This window comes from Quercus lobata, chromosome 4 (genome assembly GCF_001633185.2).
Source record: "Quercus lobata isolate SW786 chromosome 4, ValleyOak3.0 Primary Assembly, whole genome shotgun sequence".
Lineage (NCBI taxonomy): Eukaryota > Viridiplantae > Streptophyta > Magnoliopsida > Fagales > Fagaceae > Quercus > Quercus lobata.
In genome coordinates this window covers 55,615,044-55,632,515 of record NC_044907.1, presented here as the reverse complement: position 1 = coordinate 55,632,515, position 17,472 = coordinate 55,615,044, and the positions used below count along the sequence as shown (strand labels likewise).

General features: G+C 33.7%; 1 protein-coding gene across 5 annotated transcripts; it reads left to right on the top strand.

Moving 5' to 3' along the window:
* The first annotated feature begins 2,578 nt into the window (after positions 1 to 2,578).
* On the top strand, positions 2,579 to 16,165 carry LOC115987883 (E4 SUMO-protein ligase PIAL2-like). 5 transcript variants are annotated; one of them, XM_031111496.1, is made up of 18 exons: positions 2,579 to 2,869; positions 4,311 to 4,383; positions 5,173 to 5,238; positions 6,441 to 6,506; positions 6,645 to 6,727; positions 7,299 to 7,350; positions 7,447 to 7,518; positions 8,127 to 8,194; positions 8,267 to 8,315; positions 8,433 to 8,517; positions 8,606 to 8,710; positions 8,854 to 8,905; positions 10,351 to 10,402; positions 13,303 to 13,419; positions 13,495 to 13,930; positions 14,016 to 14,548; positions 14,683 to 14,770; positions 15,205 to 15,312. In XM_031111496.1, exons 1-18 carry the CDS (start codon positions 2,739 to 2,741, stop codon positions 15,216 to 15,218), a joined length of 2,142 nt encoding a protein of 713 aa, XP_030967356.1. In that variant the 5' UTR covers positions 2,579 to 2,738; the 3' UTR covers positions 15,219 to 15,312. The 5 variants fall into 5 exon arrangements, with proteins under 5 accessions (XP_030967356.1, XP_030967352.1, XP_030967353.1 ...); XM_031111492.1 differs by having other exon boundaries at positions 2,583 to 2,869; positions 14,016 to 14,770; positions 15,205 to 16,165; XM_031111493.1 differs by lacking the exons at positions 2,579 to 2,869; positions 4,311 to 4,383; positions 6,441 to 6,506; positions 6,645 to 6,727 and having other exon boundaries at positions 5,178 to 5,238; positions 14,016 to 14,770; positions 15,205 to 16,162.
* Positions 16,166 to 17,472: the final 1,307 nt, after the last annotated feature.

Sequence of the window (17,472 nt, the reverse complement as noted above, 5' to 3'; positions counted from 1 at the left end):
CTTCAAACTTTATATCTTTTGAAAAATCTAGATGTCTAGTTTCCATAGGTTCTGACTTTGTGAGATTTGGAGCTATTGTCGTCAAGATATCGACCTTTCCATAGGTTCTGTGACGTTTTTCCTTAAAAAGTTTATTCCTTCCAATCTGTGACAGATATCATTGAGCCCTTTTTGTGGGGGGTGGTCGAGACCTTAGACTTCAAGCTGGTTTAGCCGAATCACTCCAATTCTTGCCCAATCAATACAGTGTTTTGCATTAAGTTGGTCTAAAAATAGCCTGTTTAAACTAAAAAAAGTGAAGTTTTTAATTGAGGTTTTGGTGTTTTGTTGATATCTCATCCGTTTTAGCTTTGATTTTGGCCCGTGAACTATCGTTTTGAATGGAAAAATATGACCTATGAGACAATCCAAAATTCAACTCGATTGGATGGTCGGATCAAAAATTCAATTTTTTGACCATACTCGGTTAGGGTTTTAGTCTTAATTGCTTTCAAAGGGGTTTTTGGAATGTTACAACCCTTTGATCCACTATCTGATCATGTTGCATTTATTTGTTGCCCTTTTTTTGGCTTTGAGACTTGTAATTTGCACCCTTTTTTTTTAATAGATTTTGGCATTTGTTTTGATGCTTGAATTGAGGTCGGACAAAATATGGTATCGACATCTATCATCTTCATTAAGATCATATTCACATTTTTGTTAGTTGCCTCCACTGCACCATTCATTTGAGGACGTTAAGGAACTGAGTTTCAGTGCTCAATCTTGAATTGCTGGCAAATTTGGTTAATCATCTTCCCATTCAAATTCTTCACATTATCGGTAGCAAGTTCTCCTGGCAAGCCATAGCGGTAAATGATATTCTATTTCACATACCGAGCTACTACAGCCTAGGTAATGCTCTTGTAGGAAGTGGCTTCCACCCATTTGGTAAAGTAGTCAATAGCCACTAAGATGTATTTATGCCCGTTTGAACCTTTCGAAACTATAGGGTCAATGACATCCATACCCCATGCAGAGAAAGGCCAAGGTTCCACTAGAGAGTGCAGAGGTTGTGGAGGAGCATTCTTCTTATCTTGATAAAAATTTTAATACACATTTAGTTATACTTATTTGTAAATGTATCTCAAGCATGTACATGGGGTTACAAATACGCATTTAGTTATACTTATTTATAAATATATTATGTGCATGGAGTTACAAGCTAATTTTTTATTAGGTTGGAGGACCACTGGACATTGCTAACATGGTTCTCCAGGCATTGACTAATTTCTCAAAGAGAAGAAAGAGAGGGAAATTAATTTTGATGGCCTAATAAATACAATAGTTTAACCATAGAATTAATGCAAAAATTCATTCTATAAAGCTATGATCACAACAAAAATTCACAATAATTTTACAACGCCCAATTTATATATCATCTCACACATGAGCCAATAAAATAAATTAAATTGCAATTGTGGTGGGCATAGGAATGAGTTGATAGACATATTAAGTAGTTTTATGAAATTATTATGAACTACCATGTAACCCATGCAAACGCATGGATATATTTAAAATTAAACACAATTTTTATCATAAAAATATAAATAATTAGTCAAATTATTTTTTAAAAAAGTAAACATAATTAGTTACATATTAAAATTCTTACGTAAATTTAATACTACGTATGATAATTTTTTTTTCTTCTAATTTTTAATAAGATGGAACGTGTGGTGAGCTTTGTTGTGTGGTGATTTTTATTGAGTATATGTGTTGGATTATAATTTCAAATTCTAATTGAAATTTCTCTAAACTTTACCTATTAATATATATATTTATATATATATATATATATATATATTTGTAATGATCTAACTTAATTACTTTTAATATTTCAAATTTGAACTTCATAGGGATTTGGTATTTTGTGTCAAATTTGCAATTACTTAGATTGTTCAACCACAAAATTAATTTTAAATTGAACTCAAGTTTTCTCATTGGATTTGGAAATTGTTAGGCACCAAAATCTGACTCTTTAAATACTAAATTCCAACATGACAAAGCCAGTAGCTTCACTTGGCAATTTGAATACAAAGTAGAATTTGAGTGCCATGTGAATAAGTTGTGCCACATAGAATTAACCATTCAGACAATTCGGTATATGGTGAAGTAATTATGTTAGTACCATAATTTTGTCATTATTTATTCATGTCACGAGTTGCGAATGACAGAATTATAAAACTATTATTATTACGCTACCACTAATTGCTCATCATATGAATAAGTTGTGACTTTAATTTTGGTATTAGCATTTTTTGATTTTGTTTTTGACAGGGTATTAGCATTTTTGGTGGCGAGTACCACTTATTTCTTTCTTCTCCTCTTTTTATATAAAAATAAAAATAATAATAATAATACAGTTAGTTTAATCACCGAGTTGAACGTCACGCACTTTTAAGCCAAGAAATAGCGCGTTCTCTTTGATTAATGATGAGCGTTTTTCAAACACTTGTCAAAAGTCAATTTCACCCCTACGCTCTTCCTGTATTTACTGAACCTCACATTCCCTGAGTCCCGTAATTAAACCCGGAAAGTAAACCATTTTTGTTAATCTCAAAACCCCGTACTGTAATACCGTACCGAATAACAACGTTCCGTATTCCTAAATCCTAAGTACAACTCAACAACATAAAAACCTTAAGCTCCAAGAAACATAGATAGATAGATAGATAGAGAGACAAACACTTCAGACTCAGAAAATGACGAGTGGTCCACAAAGTGAGCCTCGCTTGACGTCGTCGTTTTTGGTAGATAAGGTAGCTGACGCACTTCATTCTGGTCACCTCACTGACCCATCTGAGCTCTCCGATCTTTGCTTCTCTCTGGCCAGGTTTCTTCGCCACCTTTTGTTTTTTTCACATTCAAATCCCATAAATAAATTCTGGGTCTTGCCTATTTTTCCTGTTTGAATATTATTCCTAGCTAAGCTAAGCTCATTTTATAGTTGATTAAGATTTTCTCTTTTTGGCCCAAACTAAATATATCAATAATTTATAATATCTTTATTCTTTAACCTATTTATTATAATATATATATAAAAAATTGAATAATGCAAGAGATACAAACTATTTTACAAAAAATTTTATAAATTGCTGATGAGATGAGTGATTATTGATAAATAAAAAAAGTGATATTAATAATGGGTCTAAATGAAAACTAATTTAGCCCATCAACATTTTGTGTGACTGTAGTATTCCTCTATAAAATTTTAAAACAAATATTTTCTTTGAATAAGTCATGTATAATTATCCTTTAAATTATATTAATTATTGTTATTTTTCTTTAAACATGTTTTTTTAGATACAGTAGGATTCCAAATGTAAATTGTTCTCTTCATGATAAGAGAAATATAATAATAACAATATTAAATTAAAGACTTTTTTTTAATGAATGACAAAGTGGTACATGTCCCGAACTTTTAGTCTTAAAAATTTTAGTATTTTTTCATAGAGATGACTTATATCTGTAACATTTTCACAACAAATTATAGGTGATTAATTGTCATTGGTTTTAATTTGAACCTACCATTGAAATTACATTTTTTTCCTCACCAATAACAACCTGAAATAAATTGTCACTTAGAATTTATTGTAAAAGTGTTGTGAAAATATTGTGAACATTTTATTTCTCTTTCTTTTAAGCGAAAAATTATATCCATACATTCATGTATCTTTATATCTCAAATTAAAATGTAAAAGAGTTAGTTTTTGGAAAATAAAAGGAGTTTTTATTAAAGAGATTTACTTATATATATTTTTGGATATTATAATATTTGTCAATGATCATTCTCTAGAATCCTGCCCCCCCCCCCCCCCCAAAAAAAAGGACAAAAATAATGTATTTTTGGATATTATAATATTTGTCAATGATCATATTTTTGGATATGTTTTGCATATCTTTTGACCAAGAATTTTACAATTAAATTGATAGTTATCAAGTTTCATGCTGAAGTTGTATGTTATTGCCTGTGTCTGTGACCAAAAAAAAAAAAAAAAAAGAAAAAAAAAAGAAGGTTGCCATCCTAGGAACCTTGGCATCTTGACTTGAAGCAGAGTCAAGGGAATTATCAACTTGTTTTTGTAGCACATGCATATGAACTCTGGTTTTATTTTAGTACACACTTTTTGGTTACATTAATATAATGGAAATGTCATATGACATTCTGGTATTAGCTCTCTTATTTCTAGTAACTGCTAATTGTTTCAATTTACGTTTATAAACATGGCTTTTGGTTAAGCTTTCTTGACTAATGATTGATTCCAAAAATACAGAGGCATTGATCATGCAATTGCAAATAAGGAGGTTCTGCTAAAAGCAAAGGATTTGCCTGTGTTGGTTAAACAGGTAACTTGTTGCTTATGTGCATTTTTGCATGTTTCTGAGTTTGTGATGGCAACTCATTTCTATTCTTAATTGCATTTTATTCTGTGAGATTATGACACATTTGCTTGAAAATGAGCTTTTGAGGCTTGTTTTTAAGAGCTGACACACATAATGACACCATATGATTCAGAAACATCCCCACAATCACATCAATGATGGTTTTAAATGTTTTCCTATGGTAAAGGGTTCACAACACAATTCAAAATTGTTTCAAGGGCAGTGAGTTTACAATCGTAAACACATTGTTCTTTTCCATCAATAAAACTCTTATTATCTATCAAAAAAAACACAATTCAAAATTGTAGCTTTATTAATTAATCGGATCAATCTGGCCCTAAATTATGGGTTTGTCTTAAATCACATGAACGTTACTGGAAACTGAACACAGTACTTTGAACCATTAATTTTATTTATAGTTAAACTGATATTGGTTTCCTTTTTCCATTCTATACCATCCCCTTATAATTTATCGCATGCAAATGCAGATCTTACAAGCATTTGCACATCATGTCATAATAATATTAATTCTTTTCGTTGACTGGTTCATCGTGGTATATCAGATTCCTGTATGTTAATGCACATAAATGCATATCTTTCCAATTTTCACACAGTTGCTTTCATTTTTTTTGTAATTTTTTCTTAATTCATCATGAGATATGTTAAGTGAATATGAAAACTGTTTGCAAGTTTTGCTACTTAAATTATATTTTGGAAGGAGCTATATTCTTTAATTCGTCTTATGCCATGTAGGTATATAAGTGCATTAGTGATTGTTCACTTCAAGCAGCTGCAATGACGCTTATGATTTCGGTCAAGGTATACACAGTCACTTGTATTGTTTAACCGGATCTGTTGTGGCTCATAGCAATTATCATCTTAAATTAATTGCTAAAGATTGACTGTTGATAGTAACACAATAATTTCTTTCTTAGTATTGTCAAGAAAGCTAAAACAGTGCATTGCCAAGTGAAGTTATGAAAAATATATGTGCTCCTTCAGAGAAATGTTGAGTACCCCTAGAAATTTGTTAAGTTTGGTACTTTGTGATGATTAATTAATCATGCATGCAACTTGTGTTGCTCCAAAAAAAAAACCTAACCATCAAAAGTGATAAGTACACTTACACAACTCACATCACAATAGTTGAACCCCCTTATTTATCTTATAGTATAAGAGTTCCAACTTTAGATTGTAGGGAATTGGCAGAACAGTGATTTTTTTCCCTGGTTCTTCTGAAATAGGTGGTGGTGTAAACAATCGCATAGTGCACTTTTATCAACTCACCATGCGTGTCAGGCTCCTTTGGCCTTGTTTTCAATACGAGCTTTCTACAAAGCCACATTTCACAAGAACAAGGGCCACCATCTTCCTGTTTCTGAACCAATATATTCAACAATCCTTATATACTTTTGTTACTTTCCCATTCTATCCTGTTATGAGAGGATTTGAAACTATAGAGGGAACATGTGAGTTTTCATTGGTACCTGGTGGTTATAACAAAAATAATAGGTTATTCATAAAACATTGAGAAACCTCTTGGTGTATTCAAATACTCACTTGAGGTTCTGTCCCAAAAAAAAAAAAAAAAAAAAAAATGGTAATTTGTACAAAGATTAATGCGAAAGGACAATTGTCTCAGTGTTGGGTGTCTGATTGGTTGCTAGTGCTTAGTCAAGAACCAAAGCGTGTAGTTAAGGACCTTGCCTTACCCACCTGTCAACTAGGATTATCTCCTTGTTTTGTGAAAGCCCTAAGCTACTGCACAAACATCTTTGAAGTACATGTTCTGAAACTGAGTTCAAGAATAGGTCAGAATGTTTGAGAGGAATCTGAATAATTTAACACTCTGGAGTTCTTATGATAATTTGGTTTTAAATTATCATCAATTATTCAAGGTAAAAAATTATATATCAAGTTAGAATATTTGCATTTAAGTCTATAATTCCTAGAAAATATTTTTCCATCTTGCAAAGAATTTCCAACTAATGCTTGATTTGATATATTGATGTCTGAGTTAGAATGCTTGTATGATTGGATGGTTTCAAATTGAAGATATAGTTGATCTTCTTACTTTGGCTGAGGAGGTTAGTAAAATTTATCTTTATTATTTTTGGTCCTTTCTGGTTGGATTAGTTGTTTTCTCTTCCTTTTTTTTTATCCTTCTTCTTTTTGGCTTTAATTTTTTGGACCTATCACTTACACATGTTTTTGTGCATATTTAGATAGGTAAAAATTTCAGTAATACTGAGGATATTAACATTGAACCAAGCTATGCTCTCCCCAGTATTTCAAAAATCATTTCTAGGTATAAACTTCTCCATACTTTGCTCATCTGGCACAGTCTTCAGTGTTAAATTAATTCAGTTCTATATGGGATCCAAAATGTTGATCTGCTTATAAGCTGCTATACATTTGTAGTTTTCGGGAAAGAAGTCAAATTCAATTCTACTCTAATTGTCTTCTTTATCTGAACTTGTTGACTTTTAGCCCAATTAAATGACTTCTTCAGTCTGGCAGATTCCAAGTAACATATTATTTGAATATTTATGGACCTGTTTAAAATAGAATTCGGTTGTAATGAGCTGAAGCCTGGTTCACCATTGTTATTAGCCAACTTACACAAGCCATGGTTATTGTCTAACTTGAAATTAAAGATTATTTAAGAATGAGGGTTCTTCACACACCCCCTGCCAACCAAAAGGACCTAGAAGTTCAAGGTTTACTTAAATAAAAACAATGAGACTTTTTTCCCCAGAATAGTTAGTGAGATATGTGGCACTTATGAATTTCTTCTGGGAACTGAGATTTTATTCTTTTAGATCTTAGTAGTTTATTGATATATTCTTCTTTCTTCATGTATGTGTGTGCATATACAGATTCTATCCACGTATAAAGATGGGCCACATACTTGATTCACTTGAGGTTAAGGTAGGTTCTAAATATCAAGTAACACACATGCTCTTAACTCTAAAAACTTTCTTTTTAAATCTCTGACTTTCTACTTTTCCAAAATATTTTTGGTAGGCTGGGTACCGGACCATTTTCTCTGACTTCCATATCTTGAAGAGTATGTTGGTTCCTATGCAAAATCAGATAGTAAGCATGTCCTTAATTAATTGTATATAATATGTATGAAATCCAATGTACTTTACTTACTGCCATAGCTCACCAGAAAAACATGGGATATTGTAATTTGAATCAAAACCTGTGCTTTTGTATTTTCTTGATGTACCAGTTGTCTGAATTAAACGGAATTTTATTGTTCATTCATTATCGAGATTGCATCTTGACCTCTATTTTGTAGCCATTTTTCATATCCATTTCAACACACTGCTCATGCTCTGCTCATTATGAGCTTCTTACATTCTTCTGTGGCTTCCAGTTATAATCCACTTTTACTTTAGCTATACATTTAATTGTGGCATTTTCTTTTGTGTCATAGTCTAGGTTCTGTATTACTTGCCATTGTTTTTTCATAATGGACAAATCTGTGTGACAATAGTTCCAGGTGGTTTGTAGCAGGGTCAAATATAAATGCTTGCTTCTTTTAGGAGAAAATGTATATTTATTTGGGAATATGCAATCAACCTATGTTAAACATTCTGATCACTTTCTCTCTGCTTTTTATTTTTAATTATATATCCATGGAAGGTTCAACTACTGTTCTTTCAAATAAATATATTTCTTTCTTTATTTTCTTTTAGGGTCTGTTTGTTGCTCAAATGGATAAGATGGACACGTCTTCTTGCATTATGACTCCACCTCAAGCAAAGTATGTGTGGTTTATCTTCTCCATTTTACTCCAAGGAATGAACTTGATTAGGATATTTCTTGTCTTCTGTAGCTTTCTTTTAAATGGTCAAGGAGTACAAGGAAGAATTAACATTTCCATGGTTTGTTTAGTTATACTTAAACTTGCAGCGATTTTTTGTTTTCTTTCAAATCTCATATTTAAAACAAAGATGCTGTAAATTTTATTAATGGTGTAATGTCTTCCATGCCTGAATCAGGATACTGGACCACAGCTGCCAACAAATATTACTGCAATGCTCAAATATGGAATTAATCTTTTTCAAGCTGTTGGGCAGTTTAATGGTATGTCTGAACATAAGATTCCATGTCCAAGCATACCTATTTGTTTGAAAATCTTCTGTTAACATAGTGAGAATTTGAAATTTTATAGGTAATTATCTCATTGTTATAGCCTTCATGCATGTGATGTCATCAACTTCTGACATGCCAGTATTACAAGATTATGCTCAGCCTGTTCTTGCTTCACTTGATTCTGGTAAGACAAATGAATGGAAAAAGGACTATCCATATTGTTGGTTATCTTGTTTTGTGATGTTTGGAATTACTACATTTGTCTTTCTTTCTTGGATGTATGGACACAAACTAAGACGATATATTACTTATATTGAAAAATATTAGATTCTGAGATAATCGAGGGGCCGTCGCGTGTTTCATTAAATTGCCCAATAAGGTACGACATCATACTATTCTTGCCTTTTGTTATTATTAATAATCACACACTCACTCAATGAGTACTAAACTCATGACCTTACCCTCCACTTTGCTAGCTTTACTTAAGCAATACACTGAGGGTTTCCTCAACGTCAAAACTTGGGTAGAATTGCATGATTGCATCACAGAAACCTCAATTGCATTTTGCTAAAAGCTTCAATCAACTTGTTCTCCATTAAATTAATTATATGAGTTACATCTTGGTTATTAAAATATAAAATCTAATAATGTAATAATTGTAAAATTGAATCTCTTGGTTTTTTGAACCCTTCCTTTTCCACCTTGTAAGCTTTTGAAAGATCACATTTTTCCACATTAGCATTATAATATATATATATATATATATATATATATATTTTTTTTAATTTCAGAGTTATAAAGAGTACTAAATTTTTTATATTAATTTATATCAATTAGAACCCACAATTCTGTTGGACTAAAGCAACCCAACACTAACCAGTTCTGTTTAATTTGGTTTTTAGTTTTCATAATTATAAAGTGTTAAATTGTTATATTAGTGGAAACTAATTAAATTCACTATTTTATTGGACTAAAGCAACCAAAGACTATACAAATCTGATTGCCTTAAGTTTGATTTCTTTAAACAACTGATTGAAATTCATTTGGTCCTTCGTAAAAATTCTCCGATTTGACATTTTGTTTCTTGATACTTATTATTTATATATGTATCATATATAAGTATTTCTCGTTGAATTTTTCAGTGCTTGACATGAGTTAATTAGTAGTATAATAGTAAAATGGATGAGTGTGATTTTTCTTAGGACTTCCTCTTGTTCTCTCACATTATCTCCTATGCCCTAGCTGATTGCATCTAGCAGCTTGCTGCTCAATTTAAGGAGCTGTCTGTTATTTGGATGACAATGTTGATAATCACTTAGATAAGACTACTGTTTTTTTGCTCTGGATAAACTGGAACATCCTTCTAATACTGCTATGTGAAATCAAGTCAAAGTTGCATTTTGTTGCATATGACATCCAGGGGATTGAGAAAGGGACTACTTGGTGGAGACACCATGTCCTGCTTGACATAAGGCACTCAATGTGCTGTTCTGTACTATTGATTGGGTCATAAATAAGTTTGTATCATCAACTTTTCCTTATTTCTGCTCTTCAGTGTCTCTGACAATGAGCCTCAAGTCATTGAATTAGGATCAAAACAAAAAATTTGACAATCATGTAAATCATGTCAATTTTCATGGATCAAGTAGAAAGTGGAGGCTTTTTAATACATGGTTTATTTTCTCATGACAAGATTATTTATCAAATATATTTTCTGAACCCTGAAACCTCTTTTATCCTTGGTAAACCTTAGAAAAATTAGCCTTAACATTGGCTTGTACAGACCCTGGCCTGATTGATTTCAGTTTTGTTTGGTTTGAACAGCCACAAGCGTATCAAGACTCCTGTGAAAGGACTTCTCTGCAAGCATTATCAGGTGATGCTTCAATACATGAAATATTAGAAAAAAATATTGTTCTTGTCAGGTGCACTGGGACACAACCAGAAATAGGTTAGGTTTAAAACTTCTGGCTTAATTTTAATTTAAGATCAGGTTGAAGATGATACAACCTGAACCTGAATCTTCTTTTTATAAAGTCAACTAGAATTTCTTTTTTCTATTTGCAGTGTGATAATCAAAATCTTCCTGAACCTGAATATTCTTTTTATAAAGTCAACTAGAACTGCTTTTTCTTTTTTGCAGTGTGATAATCAAAACATCACCAGCAATAAGTTAAATAATTAATGAAATGATTATCAGTTGGATTTGATTGATTAGGTGTAAATTCTAGCCCAAATTCAACCTGATCTGCTCAATGTGTTGACCAATAAAACTCCATGAGATTGCTCTGCCTGGAAAAAAGCCGGGAACCGGGGGGGGGGGGGGGGGAAGTGAGAAGCTAGAGAGAGAGAGCACAAGTTTGCTGGTCTGGTTCACAGTTTTGTAACTGAATCATCCTATACTTTTTTTTTTTTTTTTTTTGAGAATCAAATCATCCTATATTAGTTGTTACTTCAGTTCTCAATGCTGGAATTCGCAGATTGCAGATTTTTGTTGCAATTCTAATATATAAAGCATAGGCTCTATGCTCTTGTGCACACTGTCACATCAAGACAATCATCCATGTCATACTAATAAAAGCAACAATTATCATCATTTATTTTGAATGAGCTTTGGAGTTGTAATACCTAACATACACTCTTTCAGCAAATTTCTCTTGTGCAACACTAACATACCATGCTCACCAATATAGCCAAGTCGCATACGTCATAATTTTGTGTCATCTGTGTTGAACTTTGCAGGAGTGGCAACTGCAATTCCACCTACAACTGTGTTTCCAACCAATCTATATAGCTTGTTTAATTTCTATCCCTTCATTACTGCCAAAGAACCTTCAGTAATCTTCATGATTCTACCCTTTGATGAATTGGCTTAACCTAAATAATCTAGAAATTCCAAAAAACCTTAGCTCTTTTATTTATCCAAAAAAATAAATAAATAAATAAGCTTTCCATTTTTTGATCAGTAAAAAAACAAAGCTCATTCTAAGATATAGAACATGTCTAATAACTCCAAGAACTCTCACAACTCCTTCAAACATCTTGATCTTCATAGTCCTAATCCCAATGATTAGGCTTGCAGCATCATTGCTCATAGGATCATACCTTCATTGCAAGGCCTTTACATGTTAAACCGTTCTTTTTTTTTTATCAGTAAAATATGGTAAGAGCATATAGAATCCAAAATCCATGATTCATATAGAACAACATTACCTTGTGAGACCGAAAGTAAATTTGCATCAACCTTATGGTTATTTAACTTTTCTTCAGTGATATTAGCTGATTCCGAGGAATGATTTTCATACTTCCTCTCCTCTAGGTGCAGTTTCAACTCTTTGCACTAATATTTTTAGTATCCTTTCCTATTGGAGTCCTTCCTCTTAACTTGCTTCTGTTGTGATTGTTCGACTTTGACTTTACAACAAGTCCATACGCCTGAGAATCATCACCATCTTTTTTCATCTTTACATGTGACAGCAAAGCACCAACCACCTCATTGAGTTCTAAAGTCCCCTTCCCCATATATCAACATAGTTACCAAATGATCAAAAGATGTAAGCCTAATAGAAGTGTTAGTTTGTCTTCCTCTTCAAGATTTACCCTAAAATTTGGTTAGTTTAGTGTTCAACATGTTATACACGTTGAAATGCTCCAACAATTTTGTATCTTCCTTCATCAAAAAACAATAAAATTGCTTCTTCATATACAACTTGTTTGTCTTTTTCTTTCTCATTTGCAAACCTTATAATTTCTCTCACGTTCGTTCTTTTGTCTGTGCGTCTAGGATGTTGTGAATGACCTCATCACTTAGGTTAAGAGAAATTTCATTGACTGTGTTCTCATCCATCCCTTCCAGTCTTTGTCAACTTTGTGTTTTTTTGCCTTACCAAGTAAGGCCCTATGAACTCAATGTTGGATTAGGAGATCCTTCAATCCACATTTGCTGAAGACAAAAATGGTCCCTTGCCACAAAACTTCTGTATCTCAGATTTAGTGCTTGTCATCTTTACTCTAAACCAAGAGATTGAATCCTAAAATTGCTCTAATACCACATGTTGTGCAATAGCACTCCCAAGATTCTAATCAATAATAGTAGAGACAAAATAAATAAATAAGCACACACAAAGAACAGGAGAATTCATGGGGTTTGACAATATGCCTACGTCATTGACAGGGAGAAGGTTCCAGACTAAAAATCCAAATTCCAAATACGTCATAGGTTGTCTCTCACAAAGCACATGCAGCTAGAGAACTTTTTTTTTTTTTTTTTCCTTCTATGCATCTACACACATCTATCAAGACTAAAGCCAAGCATGAATATAAGTGACAATGTCAGTTAGGGTAAAACATAAATCTAGAAAAAATGGTTTGATGGGGATTCCTTATTCTACACAAATTTGGTCAATATGACCAACCTTTATGTTGTGGCCATTCAAACCACGCATCATGTTAGCAGGAGATCTAGAGGCCTCATGCATCTAAGGAAATGTTGATATTCTTTTCTAGCTCTCTTGCTTCATACTTGCTTACTTTGTACCCTAGGTTTGAAAGCTCCAAAAGCTCCTTGTGTATTCATATGGTTAGTGTGGGGAGACTGGTGCAATTGGTCAAAATGTTCAACATTTGGAAAATGGCCTCCACTCTTTGCATCTGTAAATAGTCATTTGGGTTTCCATTTAATTGATGCAAATGCCGTAGCCCCTAGATAAACTCATAGTTAACTTTATTCCTTTTCTTTCTTTAAATTTGAGCATTCCGGTTTTGTGCAAAATGCAGTGTTTCGATTATAATAATTTCATGGAGATGAACTCAAGAAGGCCATCATGGCGTTGCCCTTATTGTAACCAGTCTGTATGTCACCCAGACATACGCGTGTGCCAGGATATAGCTAAGGCAAGTTGTTTTTGTGTGTAATGTTTTCATTCAACAATATTATGACTTAAGTGAACCAATTTGCTTCTTGTTCAGATATTGCAAGAGGTTGCGGAGAATGTTGTTGATGTAATAATCTCGGCAGATGGATCCTGGATGGCTGTCTTGGAAAACGAGGACCATACTGAACAAACGGATCATAAGACACAAAGTTGTCAGCAAGAAAGACCTCAGCAGAGTGATTCTGATGGAATCTCATATGTTCCTGCTGAAGTTGCTGATCTTACCATGGAAGGGAACAATGCTGGCAATGCCATGCGTAAATCTGAAAGTATGAACAGGCAACATTTCGTGGATAATCCCCCATGTTCTTCTGTTTCTACTCAAATAGAGGGACACAGTTTCTGCTGCCCCATGTCCCACACTGTTCATGATAATTTGTCAAGAACAACAATCCCTGATTCACAATTATTGCCTTCTGGAAGCAATGGAGTTCTCACAGCTCCAAGTAATCAGCAAAATGATAGAAGGGGTATGATATTTAAAAAAATATTTTCCTTTTAAAAAAAAATTATTTCTTCTTATAATGCATCACTCATAATTATTGTGTAACCTAGGCCAATCAAGAACAAGAGATGACGAACCATTTGAAAGGAGTATTCGACGTAGACAATATAACACTTATGATGAAAGTAGAAGTCCATTAGTGAATATCTTGGCAAAAACTACGGTTAATGAAGATGGTACTGTTACCACCAATATAACTGAGCAACACATGCCTCTACAAGAATGCGACCTTCCTTTGTCCAATTCTGCTGCCCCACATGTTTCAGTAGGTGGCACTTCTACCTGGGCTGGCCATGTAACTGATGGCAATCCTCAGTTATCTTGCACTTTAGCAGTTTCACCTGTTGCAACAGATGTTGTATCTCCTCTTCTGAATCAACAATCTGTGCATGTACACAGTTTTCCTGTACCTCTCTCATCACGACAAAGCCAACTTTTAAGACGCAGTAACTTGCAGTCTTGGCAATTTGGCTTTGGAAGTCCAATTGTCAACAATGAATGTGGGAGTTTCCCATCTATGGCTATAAATGTAGGTGGAACTTCTACTTCAACTCCAACTCAGGGCCTCACAGCCCAGGGTCAGGTGCCCACTTCATTTGAACCAAGAGCTTTAAATTCATTAACACCCAGTGGTACCATTTCTTTTAATTATCAGAGCACTCCTTTTATGGTACCTAATATGAGTGGATATTATGCATTTTGTGGGGGCAATGATAGAGGTCAGCAACTACTCAGGCAACTTGTGAATTCTATACCAGTCTCAGACATGGCTTCGTCTTCCATGCAAAATCATTCATTCACACAGGTTTATTTGATCTTACTTTGTTTTGTAGCTATAGCCTCTCTTTTTCCTAGTAAGCTTGATGCATCTGCATATAAATAAATATAATCATCATCATAGATTGCTTAACTTGATGCGTAAGCTAGATTAGATATGTTGCTCTATGGTGTGTTCCTATTACATTGATTTTTGCAGATAAAAATATTTAATGTGATTTTATCTATTATTTCAATTATAAGGATCATTTTTTGGGCTAAGCTTTTCAATATGGGATTTAGATATTAAAGAAAAGAGGTTTTCATGTGCATAAATGAAACTGCAAAGGAGACCCTTTTCTTTCCCCTCATTCCATCTTGGAAATCAGTTGACCAAAGAGGAAGAGTGTATACGTCTATTTAATTATTTTTCTTCTGACATCATTTTTCGTCCTCTTCACTCTTTTTTTTTTTTAATTACAGAACTGGAATGTTAATAGGAACCATTACATTTCTGGTCAAGCAGTCCAACAGGCTGGCAGTTTTCCTGCTCAAGGACTTGGTGCACATCACATTTCTTCCACATCCTCCTTTGGGCATCAAAATCCACACCAATCTAGAGCTCCCTGCTTGAGGATGACTTCAGCTATGACCCAGCCTCAAAATATTGTCCATCCATCTATTCATGAACAAGCTGTTCAGTTTCAGCAAGGTGTCAATAACACACAAACTCAGCTGAGGGCTGCCGCTCCACCAATGGCCCAGATGTCAAGAACAGCACCATTCGTACCAGTTCAACTCCAGCCATCTACAAGAGGTTCATCATTGTCTCATTTAATGGCTTCTGAGCGGTTTAGGACAGCTAAAGAGCCGAGAGGGAGAGTGGATGAGACAACACAGCCAGTCTTGTGTGGTGATGGCTCAACAACAGTGGCATCAGTAGATAACTGGCAGCCCTCAGGCAGAATGAGGGGAAGCCTCAGAGGCGATGCTTATGCTGCCGCTCTTAGACAATTCATGCTTAGTTCAACCCAGTGTGCTCAAGTTTCCCAAACCTCATCTGGGTTGATGACTACCCCTCATGGTCCATTGCCAATGCAAGACCTCGTCCCAAGTAGCATCAATGCTCAAATTAATCCACCGGTACAAACTCACCAAAGGCCTGGAGGTGCAACTAGTTGGTCAAGCAGTTGATCTGCTTTACTTAAATCTCTAGGGATGCTAATCGTCATCATTTGAGTCGGGGTCACACTCTTCTCAAATTTTTGGGATTTGCATGATAATTTGCCGAGGTGCATCCTGTAACCATCTTGTGCAGTTACATGCTATTGTTTTGAGATGTTACACGAGTATATTTTGTGGAGTTTAGTTGTATAGTGGTTATCCAATATGCATGAAGAGTTTTTTTTTTTTTTTTTTTTTTTTTTCCCTGGAATCATTGAACTAGATTTGAAAATTTTGAGGGGAGAAAATCAAAGGCAAGAGTATTAAAAAGTTACTAGAATGAAGCAACTGTAATATGTCATGTTTGGATAGAATGGAATAGGGGGCTTGTTGAAAAGGTTTAGAAGAATGGTGGCATATAACATGATTGTTACTTCAATGCCCCCCAAAAAAAAACCAAAAAAAAAAAAAAAAAAAAAAACAAAAACAAAAACAAAAACAAAAAATGAAATAAATTAGACTTAGGAGCCAACATTCACGATAACTCACTTTATTGACATTGACTCGGTAGTAGTCCTTTCTTTGGTGGTTCCACTTACTTATCAGTTATTTTAATCCAGCCTTTAAGTTACCTTCTTTGGGATTCAACTGCAAGGTCACAACTCATTTGATCTCATACTCAATGAGTTATGTTTGATTACTTGATGTGGTGGTTTGCTCTTATACCAAATGTTAGAAATCTATGTAGCAAACTCACCCTTGAAAATTGACTTGCAAAAGGAGGGTGCTTAAGAACTTATAAACACATAGCTAAGCTTATAATTAATCATTGTGAGACACTATTATTATAAGAGTGTGGCTCCATCCAATGATTTAAATGTGTATGGATCGAGGTGTATCCCATACACTGCCTTGATAAAAATCAATTCGAATAAAACTATAGCCCTTTTGAAAAGTTGGTACCTTTTATTACAAGCACTTGCCTAGTACCTCACTTGCACTTGCCTAGTGCCTCACTTTGGGATTAGGATCAAGTGGGTGCAATTACTCCATTCCCTCTCACAAAATTTTTTTACCCCTCACTTTTTAACTCTCTCAATTTTTTTATTCAATGGTTGAAATTGAAAGTTGTTTTTTTCAACTCTCAATCTCAATCATTGAGAGCTATTATATAAGGTGCAATATCCTCTCAATCCTACTCATAGTTACTGCTCCAACAATGTTGTCTGGCGTAAAGTTTACAAAAGGGATGTCCTAAAAAATATGGTCCTCTTATGAAATTTCTCTAATGAACAAAATATTAATGGCTTTCCTAACCTACCACTAATTGTATCTGAAAAATTAGTACCCCTCTTTCATTAGAGTTTAAATAAAACTAGTATTATGCATGTGCATTGAAACTATACTAATAATTTGTGAGTCCTTTTAAAATTAAAAAAAAAAAAATTACTTAATGTAAATTAACTATCTTAATGTGCCACATGACCAAAAAAATAAATAAATAAATAAGAGAAGATATTTTAGTTCCTTTCTTGAGTAACTTCATTATCATCTCCACATATTTTAATTGGTAAAAATAAATAAATT

Excerpts from the sequence above, each read along its gene's own strand:
- LOC115987883 (XM_031111492.1), top strand. The coding sequence starts at position 2,739 with ATGACGAGTGGTCCACAAAGTGAGCCTCGCTTGACGTCGTCGTTTTTG. Across the intron at positions 6,507-6,644 it reads TTCTTACTTTGGCTGAGGAG|ATAGGTAAAAATTTCAGTAA; the intron begins GTTAGTAAAATT and ends GTGCATATTTAG. Across the intron at positions 14,771-15,204 it reads AAAATCATTCATTCACACAG|AACTGGAATGTTAATAGGAA; the intron begins GTTTATTTGATC and ends TTTTAATTACAG.